The sequence below is a fragment of the Jatropha curcas genome, chromosome 11 (assembly GCF_041381405.1).
Source record: "Jatropha curcas cultivar XTBG-Jc1 chromosome 11, XTBG_Jcur_1.0, whole genome shotgun sequence".
Taxonomy (NCBI): domain Eukaryota; kingdom Viridiplantae; phylum Streptophyta; class Magnoliopsida; order Malpighiales; family Euphorbiaceae; genus Jatropha; species Jatropha curcas.
This window is the reverse complement of record NC_143161.1, coordinates 2,711,626-2,722,291: the sequence shown is the minus strand read 5'-3', so window position 1 is coordinate 2,722,291 and position 10,666 is coordinate 2,711,626. Positions and strand designations below refer to the sequence as shown.

Genomic DNA, 10,666 nt, shown 5'->3' with positions numbered 1-10,666 from the left:
GCTTTTGAAAAAATGTTAAAAAATGGGGACAACGTGTACAAGATGTGTATAGTAATTTTTTTAAAGTCCATAATGGATATCATATTCAAGATAATGAGACAGTTGTGTGTTCGGTAATAACTTTTTAAATAATTTTTAGAATTTTGAGTAGTTAAACATTAATTTTATATAGTATTTATGAATATTGCATTTAAACTAGTATTTAAAGAATTAAAGTAACCTTTTATAAAAAGTTTAACCTATACTATTTAACTTTTAGCGTTCTATGAAAAACAACATGTCTACTAATTATTCAAACAGATAATTAAATGATACTAAAACAGCTAACAACTCTTAAAAAAAAAAAAAAAAAAAAGCTAATTTTACCAAGCCCATAATATAAAAATCAAATAATAATTCACAATTTTTTTAATTATTTAATCAATGCATTATTTTATTTGTTGATAAAAAAAAGAACACGCTATCATACGTAATAAAGACAAAGTAAGAAGAATTATTTACAGAATTATGAGATATCATCTTACATTCGCATTGCCCCACCATCCCTTCTTCTTTTTATTATTTTATGATATATTATTCTCTTCTCCATATTTTATTTCACCTACAATGCCATCAATGTTTTTAATATGATACTTCCTGTTAGCTTCATTGCCTGGACTTGTTATATATATATCTAACCCCCATTTCATTTCTGCACAGGCAACAGCCATTTCTGTTAGCTCATTCTTCTTCTTCTTCTTCTTCTTCTTCTTCTTCTTATTATTTCTTAACATTCTGCAAGCAAGTTACGGTTTTCAATTTAATATTTGTTTTCTTGATGGCTTGTCGGAGAAAATTGCATCTGCTGGTTGTTTTTCTGTTTATGGTTGCAAGCTTGACAGAATATTGTGTTCATGGAGAACCAAAAGTGCCTTGTTATTTCATTTTTGGAGACTCTTTGGTAGATAGTGGCAATAATAATAATCTTGACACTGTAGCTAAAGTTGATTATCCGCCGTACGGGATTGACTTTCCAGACGGTCCAACCGGAAGGTTTACCAATGGCCGGACCGCAGCTGACGTGATTGGTAAAGTCTTACAACTCTTTTTTTATAATATGAAAATTTTATAACAAGTTGATGACAATATTATGGTTAATTAGAGTTCAAATCTATACAACTTTTTAAAAGTGTCAACTAATTTATCGAATAATTTCTAATTACAGGTGAACTCATGGGCTTTGAGAATTTCATTCCATCTTTTTTAAGTGCTAACGGTTCAGAAATACTCAAAGGTGTAAATTATGCATCAGGTTCAGCCGGAATTCGAAGTGAAACCGGCAAAAAATTGGTAATTTTTTTTTACTCTGTATTATGAACTTGAGAGAATCATACCTCAAAAAGCTAGTCATTAACACTGAAAAATCAAAATTCATATAAATCGCAGGGCGTGAATATTGACTTGACCACACAGCTACAAAACCACCAAGTTACCATCTCAAAAATAGTGGAAATCCTGGGAAGCCAAGAATCAGCAATCGAGCACCTAAATAAGTGCTTCTACTCATTTGTAATCGGTAGTAATGATTACATAAATAACTATTTCTTGCCCCAATTTTACAATACAAGCACCGAATATACTCCTGCTGAATATGCACAAGTTCTTATGCAAGACTATTCTCAACATATTCTGGTCAGTCTTTTACTATTTTTTCCTTTGTATTTTCATTCTAAATCTTAATTAACGTGTATAATCAATGTTTAAGCTTAATTCTTTGTTTAGAGTATATATAATTCTGGAGCAAGAAAGGTGGCCTTGACCGGAATAGGTCCAATAGGGTGCACGCCAGGGGCCACGGCTTCCCACGACACAGATGGATCCTTATGTGTTGACTCGATGAATCAGGCAGCTAATCTTTTTAACGACAACCTTCAATCACTTGTAGATCAACTAAACGACAATCTAACTGATGCAAAATTTATCTACTTGAATACCTATGGAGTTTTGTCAGAATACCCTTCTTCTCCTGGTAAAATTGTTACTACTTGGTTTATATTGTCAAATTTGGTAGAATTTGCAAGTAATTTTTAAAATTTCCTTGGGATTAATTTCTGTTCTTGTCTTGTCAGGTTTTGAGCTTAAAATAAGTGGATGTTGTGAAGTAAATGAGTATGGCCAATGCGTTCCTTATGGGATTCCATGCGAGCATAGAAATTTGCACTTGTTCTTTGATTCATTTCACCCTACAGAGATTGCAAACAAGATTGGTGCTGGAATATCTTATCTATCTTTGAAGAAAATCTTATAATCTTTACTATAGGGTCGATCTTTTTAAATTTTGTAATTTCAAATTGTTAATTCAATAATTAAAAATGTATGATTTAATTTAATTGTCGTCGTATAATAATAATAAAAAAAAATTTCTCTCTATTTAGTTATATTTGTTTGATAGATAGTAAATGAGTATTTTGTGTATTGAACCTGGCTAGTATTGTTGGACTTGGACATATTAAAGATAATTTTACAGATTAGATTTATTATGTCTCATTCTTGCCAGATTAGAAAACCATGTCATGATAAACATATAATTAAATACTGCATTATTTTATTTGCTGACCAAAAAGTTGCTGTCGTTGAACTTTATTTTTTGCTAGAACATGACATAATAGAGTAAAATATGAACTAAACTAAACTAAAAGTACATCACATCTCCATCTAACATCCAAGACTAAAATAAATTAGCATATTAAAAGAAGAAGATATATCACAGAAGAGAAAAGAAATAATAGAGTAGATGAAGCTAGTGATGATGGCATAGTAGTTTTAAACATCCATAAAAGAAATCCTTCTCTTACAACAATACTTAAATGTCTTAAGTTGGATTACACATTTCTAGCACATGGTGGATAGCACATTTCTAGCGCAGCCAGTTCTCAGGCAAACTTGATTTCTGCAAGAAATTTTTGGTATATATAGATATATACTTGCAGCTTTCAGAAGGTGAAATACCTGAGGTTGATCTACAGAGACTAATAGAGGGCAAGAAGTTGATGCTCACTCTCAAAGCTTATTAACTATCAAAAAACGAAAAATTACATGTAAGTATATTTGTAAAATGAATGTCAATTATTAATTAGTATTGTATAATGTTCATATATATAAAGAGAAGATTCTTACACTAACTGGAGGGCCATTTGATCTTGTTGTGGATAATGATTGGTGGGTTGTAATGCATTGACTTGAAAATAGTTTCGATTGTCAAATGGCTGAGACTGAATTATCTCATAGTTACCTCCTCCTGGCATCAGATTCATGTTCTGTTGCTTCCTTTCATTCTCAGCAATCTGCACCATTTGCAGGGTCATATACATGGTTTTTGATCCAGAAAAACAAGCATTAACCATGGGAAATAGAGAGATAGAGGCAAACCTTCGCTCGGAGAAGCTGGTTATTATTGTGCAAATCAATTTCCTGCAAGAATATATTTGCACTTTTATTTTTAAAGAAATTTATATATGCGGACAAAATATTTTAAGGGAATAAACCTTGAAGAAAGAATATGCATTATGCATATCGTTCTCTTAATTTGTGTTGTTTAAGAAAAAACAAAAGGAAAAGAGAAGGAAATATGGAAAACTTATGATGTTAGCTTCTTCCTCAAATTTTCATTTAGAAACCAAAACAAGTTCCTAAATCAAAGAATTGCAAAATATAGTACATGGCCATACGTCAAAGTAATAGATAAAAAACTATAGTATCCACTATCAAGATTATGTTTATAATCTCAACAACCATCATAAAAATTTGGGTTATACCAAGAATTATCCAATGAAGAAGTAATAGGAATTTGAGAATGAAAGGAAATACCCTTTTTTGCATGTACTCGATCTCTGCAAACAACAGCTCATTCTGGTAGAATTTTTCCAAGGAAAAGATTTTCAGAGGGAAAGCATAAAGGAAACATGTTAGTAGCAGTATAAATTAATTAAGAAATCATTTCTTGAAATCAAATGCATATATAGTAGTATCAATAGTGCAAAAGATTAATAGAGATGCCTTTTTGGACCGAATTCTACTAATTCCTTTCTCTAGCCTGCTCTCCAAGCCCCTAAGGTCCTTGGGATTAATGCCTCCGAGAGATTCACCCAGCATGTTCCTGAAAATACATACATATATATCATTTTCAAAGAACATTCTCTGAGGGAATTATTTAGCAATAAAAGCTTGGAATCTCCATCAAGAATGAATCCAGCTAGAAGGAGTTAGGGTTTTTACAATACAAAAAGAGCTATTGATTAAAATTAAAAGAATTGAAGCTTACCTGATTGATTTCTGCAAGCCGCTAATTTGATCACGCAGCTTGGCAGCTTGTTGCTGATAGAACTGAAAAAATAATCCAAAATCAATGGCCTTGTTTGATTTATGTATTTCATTTATAATTAAATAAAAATTCAGAAAATCATATGAGCATATAACTGCTTGAAAAACTTTTGTATGAATCATCTCTACTTTTTTTTCTTGAATCATCTGCAGATTATTTTATATGCAGTAAAATTTCCAATGAACTGAAACCTAAAATAGTACACTAAATAGAGCAAAGATACCATTTTACTCTGAAGCTTCAGTAAAGAAATATGATGCTGGGTGTAGAAAAATTTCAATCTCACAATTCTCATTGTTATGATACAATTAAAATAAGAAAAAAGATAACAATATAACCTCATTATCATAAAAAATTATTTGATTTGAGGCTAATCCTAAAAGTCTACTAATACATATAAACGATGCTTTCCATAATCAGTACTGATAAATTGTACCTGGGCATTAGCTTCAGAAACAGATCCAGTATTTGATGAATCTGCACATGCTTTCTTGTACCTCTCAATTGTAGATTTAACACTGCAGATCATAATAATATGAAATTTGTTAAAAATGGTTTAAACAAGTTATTTTGTGGGGAAATCTCTTTTGACATGACAGGCAAAGTTAACAAACAGATGACAAGAAAGTAATGAATCCATGGGAAACACTACTAAATGAGAGCCCAAAAATGCTTATAACAGAGAAAAAAAAGGTAGTCCTAGATTGCAAAAATAGGTAGAGGTTGCACTATAGAGTAAATGACAAAAAAAAAAAAAAAAAAAAGGAAATGTGCACTAATAAACCAAGAACTTTCAACTGCGAACTCTTCAGAAGGACATTTGCATGTTCCTTTAATGTGAGTAAACTTCTTTAATCTGAAACTCAGAGTAACTAAGCATGAAATGTAATGTCTTCTTCTCTCTATTTAAGGCTAATATCATAATGGTTATGAAGGAAACAACAATAAGCTACAGTATTAGCATAAGAGATATAATGTCAAAAGAACATTAGCACAAGAGAAAAAAAAAATGATCTACATGAATGCCCTTCTGAGACTATATTAAAAAATTATGCAAAATTAAGGGAAAATTTTTATTTATTTTACGTTAGAAAATAAAGTTATTTTCCAATTTTGAAATTTTATTTATTTTATATCTTTAAATAGTAATAATTTTAAATAAAACAAAAGGGTTTGTTGAATTTGTAAAATTTGCTAAATTTGAAAGAAGAAATACAAAAGGTAACAAATCATTGCTGGAATTCAAAGAGAGAGATTGAAATCTTCAATACAAATAAATTGTACTACTAATTTAGATTTAGTCCACTCAAACATCTCTCTCAAATCTTGAAAAATAATTACTATGTTGTATTACACAACAAGACATGTAAAATGGAAAAAGAAAAGCGCTTTTAAATTTACTTTTCTTTTTATTTTGTTCACAATATCTTTTTTATTTTTTAATATTTCTACGTAAATATATTAAATTAAATATATGCTAGTAATTATTCAATTTATTTAACATTAAAATATTTAATATTTAATATTAATATACTAATTGAAAATCTATATCACTATCACCTATTGACCATTTATATCTGGATCAGTATAAAAAAGACTTAGAAAGATGAGAAAATAACTCATTTTAAAAATTATTTCTGAAAAAGATCTCTTTCCTCAAATAAAAAGTGAAAATGTTCTAATCACATTTGTTGAGATAAATAACCATTTAGTAGTGAGTTTTGAAAAAAGAAGAAAGAGAAAAAAGAAAGAAATATTTTTTTTCAAGGAAAAAAGAAAGAAATATTAAACAATATTATCATTTTTAAAAATATTTTTTGAAAGGATTTTATTTGGATCCTTTTTATATATAATTTGACTTACACCTTAAATAACAAAATGAAAACACAAAGAACACTTAGCATGCAGTTTTTTTTATTAAAATTTTGAATATATTTTCAAGAATTTCTATTTTTTAGAAATTGGAAATAATTTAATTAGAGAGATTGAGATTCAAATATGTCTTCCAGCACAAAATATTAATGAAATTAGTAAGAGTCAGTAGACAAAAAGACTATTGTGAAATTCCTTGGAAAACATTACTAATGTAATTCCTTTTTTATTTAAACAAGACTATTGTGAAATTACTTTTTTTTTTCTCAGCAAAAACGATCATCTGAGCCGATCAAGTATAATTTGATTGGTCTTTCTACTTCTTTTAGAAAATGTAGTGAGTAAGAGATCTCGAGTTTGAGTTCTCTCTAGAAAGTTATCATCAATTTAGTGAATGAATTTAGTAAATGTTATTCAAAGAGAAAGGCTACCCCTGCTGTATAGCCACATAATGTTATTCCGGTCTATTGGACTTCCATATATAAAAAAAATAATAATAATCATTTGAAAAATTATGCCTATAATATAAGAATAAAAATTTTTTTTTTTCAAGAAACAAAAGAAAGGATATATTTGGTTAATCAACGGAGAGATTATTAGAATGAAATGTAAGTAGATAAGTTAGTAGCTATTAGGCTAAATCATATCCCTATTAATATAACCCACATGGCAATGTCATAATTACACCTAAAGTTAGCCGCTTTTAAGCTGAGATTAGCCAACAAAATAGTCATTTTAACAGTCCAATCAACCAACTCCATCAGTTAACTCATCCTAATACGAAACCCTAAACCTAAACCCACAGTTTCTTGAACCGGACTCCTCACTCAACACTCTTAATGGCAAATATATATATATATATATATATATATATATATATAACAGTAATGATGTAATATGTCTATGTCCTATCACTGTAGATGTATAAGACCCGCTTTTCTTGTTTTGCTGATACCTTAACTTCGTCGAGCTACTGATTGGCTGCCTGCGCCAAGCTGGCACTGTGTCCTATAACATGATTGGCTAAACCCTCTCCACGGTCAAAAACTATTCCACGTGTCACAAACCCATTAATTGTTGGATAATACCCTAAACCACGCTCTATTAACCGCCTCGATTCGGTGAAAAAACCTGAGCAAAAATTCTGTTTCATTTCCAAGTATCTTTAATGTAAAAAAAAAAAAATCAATCTTTAATTGAAAAAAAAAAATTTCTTTCTGAAACTGGAACTCTGAGTGCATCAGAGCTGACCAATGGCAGCAGCTATAGTTGTACACTTCCCATTGCATGAAAGAAGCCAGAATGGGCAGAACTCTCCCATTGGCTACAAGTTTCCGTATCACTTCACCTTCTTCTTCCCTCTCACTCTCTTCTCTTCTTCAAAACAAGTTGCATAAATATATCTATGCAAGATCTTGCACAAATGCATAGCACAAACATACACTATAATATCCGTTGCCATCATCATGACTTAAATTGATCAATTCTTATTGGCCCATCTAAATTTAACCAAGAGAGTGAGAATTTAGGATTTTTTTTTTTTTTTCATTTTTGAACCATTTGAAGATAAAAATTTAGGGTTCAGTATTATCAGGAATCATGACAAACAAAACCCTTGCTTTTGTCAGTATTCAAAGAACTGAAATATCTCGTGTGACGTGACCAAAGATTCTGTTTCTTGAACCAAAACTCTACAGGAGCAGTAGCAACAACTACTACAACTACGGATTGATTAATAAGAACCCTAACCAGTCAACAAAGTTGAATCATAAAAGTGGTGAAAATCCAATCTGAAATTTAAATGACTTCTGATTTCTAGTTTGATTTAAGGAATAATTATCCATTAAAGCCTGGAAATGGATAGTCTTGTTTAGAAGTTTAATTACAAGCCCTAATTTGGGATGTGTTTGACTATGAAGAGGGTTAGCTTTTCCCACGTGGGTGTAAACTCAAGAATTGGGGAAATTTCGTGTGGATTAGGGTAAAACCCTAATTTGGGAGTGACTTGTTTGAAAAGGGATGTTTATGATGTTTTCAAAAGAATCCTAATTAGGGGATTCTTTTTTTTTGAAACCCTAACACCTTCTTGTTTGTTGGTTTTGCTGACAATTTTCTTTCATTAACTTTAACACTGTACTTTTACTTTCTTGATGTGCAGCTGACGTGCTATTAAGGAAGTGTCAAGAGATAGGAAGGTTTTAAGAAGACAGCTTTTGCCATAGGCCTTCTTTCTTGAGCCTTATAGATGACACATACATATACATATACATACACATACACATATATGTATGTAAAGAAATTGGAAGAGAGAGAGAGAGCAAGAGGAATAATGAGAGGGGGTAAAGAGAAAGGAAACAGAAAATTTAACAACAATGGAGGAGAGAAGAGGCTGATCTCACAAAGACTGCTTACATTCCAAAACCTATTCTTGTTTCTACTACCATTACTATACTTTTATAATAATACTTCTATTTCTATCTATTGCACCGGATCTATGTCTCTACCGAACCAAGAACACAAAATAAAGTTTATATCATAAAAAGGAAATATATATTATATCAAAGCAAAAAGAAACATAAAGCTCATAGAATGAAAGAAAACAAAATAGAAGAAAGAAAGACAAGTGAATCTTAGTGAGAAACTCAATCAAGACTGCAACAAACAAAAAATGATTGTAATCTTTTTATTTTGAAATCCACCCAAAGATCTAGTTCTAAAGCCAAAATAAAAATCTGGACATCATTTAATTAATTTAACCTTTCAAAAAAAAAAAAAAAAAGATATCATTGAAAAGACAATAACTTTTGGAAAATAAAAATACAAGAAAAACACCAAGAACAAATACCCTTTTGAGAAATTAATTAAGATCAAGAAAGGTTTATCGAGTTGTATATGTATATTTATATACCTATTATTAGCATACTCATAGAGGCGACCGCGGCTAGAGAATACGATGAGAGCAACCTCAGCATCACATAAAACAGATAATTCATAGGCTTTCTTGAGCAAACCATTTCTTCTTTTGCAGAAAGTGACTTGGCGATTTGTGGTGTTTTCGATCCGCTTGATCTCGATCTTTCCCCTACCCATTCTCCTCTGCGGTGAAGTCTCCCGGGAATCGCTGGGGTATGCCATGGCAGCTGTTTCTAGCTGATCCAAAAACAAAAAGAATGGCACAATATAATAAAGTAATCCAAGAAAAATTAAAGTAAAATTAATGAAACAACAAAAAGTTATATAAAATTTATAAGGAAATATGTAGCTCATGTACTAATTCTTTTGATCACTTGGAAATTGAAAATAAAGCACAAAAGAAATCCTAAATTGAAATTCTTTTGGATTTTTAATGATTATTTGCTTCTCATCATTTCTGGGTTTTGTCCAATCTTGAGTTTTCTTGAAGAAGAAAGTAAAAAAAAAATATAGAAAAATAAAGAAGGAAATGTTTGAGAGTGAATGATTTGAGAATCCAAAGTAAACAAATTTCTTGTAGCTTCTTAGGCATGAAATAGAAAGAAAAAGGGCATTTAAATGGTAGTTGAATCCCTGAGTTTAGAAATGTGAAAAAGATATTGAAAAAAACAAGAGAAAAACCAAAAGAAGTGAAGCAAAGCAAAGAAATTAAGAGATTTATGTCTCCATGTTTTGATAAACTAACCTTGGTAAGGAAATAAACAAAGTGAAGAGGAAAGGAGAAGTAGAGATGCTAATTGAGGAGAGAAACAAAGGCCTTTTTGGGTTGTGGGTTTCTCAGTTCTTTGTTTCTACAAATCTGAGTAGGAGAGATGCAGAAAATGGAAGCAAGATGAAGCTACAAGGTGAGCATTTATAAAGGAAAAAAAGACCCTTCATCCATTATTATCTACAACAATACTCCTCTATCTAGCTACTCTACTATATTCTATTGTACAATTTTTTTTTTTAAATTAAAAAAAATTTTTTTTTTGAGTGGTGTATAATATATTGAAGAAGAAGCAAAAGGGAGAAGGCTAAAGTTGGGAGTCAGTCATAAGATTCAGACTCCAATAACCATCCATTATTTTTCCACTCTCTTTTTTATATGGGAGAGAGAGAGAGATAGAGGAAAGGGACTCCACAAAAGCAAATAGTATTGGGGAAAATTTTCCAATATCATATGCATACAAATGAAATTAATTAGTTTTTTCTAATTCATTTTACGAATATCTTTTGTATTTAAATTAATTATACTTAGCCTTTGATTAACTAAGAAGGTAAGTGTCTAATCCAGCTATTAGAATCTAAATTATATTGTCATTGTTTGGCAAATTAGATAGACCTTTCTTTGATGTGTTGTTTTATATATATTGAAAATTCCAAGATTAAGGAATTATTTCAAATGAATAAAAAATATGGCAATCAAAGATTTAGCATGTATCCTTTGCTATGAAATATACAAAAATTTACATTCAAAAA

The 10,666-nt window shown here is 30.3% G+C and overlaps 2 protein-coding genes across 3 annotated transcripts; one reads left to right on the top strand and one right to left on the bottom strand.

The window, feature by feature from the left end:
* Window positions 1-618: 618 nt before the first annotated feature.
* Window positions 619-2,417, top strand: LOC149492348 (GDSL esterase/lipase At1g29670-like). The gene is made up of 5 exons (XM_089716279.1): window positions 619-1,067; window positions 1,205-1,329; window positions 1,426-1,671; window positions 1,762-2,008; window positions 2,109-2,417. The coding sequence occupies exons 1-5, from the start codon at window positions 818-820 to the stop codon at window positions 2,285-2,287; spliced, it is 1,047 nt and encodes a 348-aa protein (XP_089572405.1). The 5' UTR covers window positions 619-817; the 3' UTR covers window positions 2,288-2,417.
* Window positions 2,418-2,770: 353 nt separating this feature from the next.
* On the bottom strand, window positions 2,771-10,256 carry AG (K-box region and MADS-box transcription factor family protein). Of its 2 annotated transcripts, NM_001306007.1 has the most exons (9): window positions 9,891-10,041; window positions 9,141-9,382; window positions 4,797-4,878; window positions 4,301-4,362; window positions 4,036-4,135; window positions 3,847-3,888; window positions 3,409-3,450; window positions 3,157-3,323; window positions 2,771-3,053 (listed from the first exon to the last, which is right to left on the bottom strand). In NM_001306007.1, exons 2-9 carry the CDS (start codon window positions 9,365-9,367, stop codon window positions 3,050-3,052), a joined length of 726 nt encoding a protein of 241 aa, NP_001292936.1. In that variant the 5' UTR covers window positions 9,368-9,382; window positions 9,891-10,041; the 3' UTR covers window positions 2,771-3,049. The 2 variants fall into 2 exon arrangements, with proteins under 2 accessions (NP_001292936.1, XP_012091860.1); XM_012236470.4 differs by lacking the exon at window positions 2,771-3,053 and having other exon boundaries at window positions 3,153-3,323; window positions 9,891-10,256.
* Between the last annotated feature and the right edge of the window lie 410 nt (window positions 10,257-10,666).

Bases quoted from the DNA above. Each gene is read 5' to 3' on its own strand.
- LOC149492348 (XM_089716279.1), top strand. From the start codon at position 818: ATGGCTTGTCGGAGAAAATTGCATCTGCTGGTTGTTTTTCTGTTTATG. The intron at 1,068-1,204 runs GTAAAGTCTTAC...TTCTAATTACAG, and splicing joins GACCGCAGCTGACGTGATTG to GTGAACTCATGGGCTTTGAG. The intron at 2,009-2,108 runs GTAAAATTGTTA...TTGTCTTGTCAG, and splicing joins AGAATACCCTTCTTCTCCTG to GTTTTGAGCTTAAAATAAGT.
- AG (XM_012236470.4), bottom strand. From the start codon at position 9,367: ATGGCATACCCCAGCGATTCCCGGGAGACTTCACCGCAGAGGAGAATG. The intron at 4,363-4,796 runs GTACAATTTATC...TTATTTTTTCAG, and splicing joins TTTCTGAAGCTAATGCCCAG to TTCTATCAGCAACAAGCTGC. The intron at 3,451-3,846 runs GTATTTCCTTTC...ATATTCTTGCAG, and splicing joins TCGAGTACATGCAAAAAAGG to GAAATTGATTTGCACAATAA.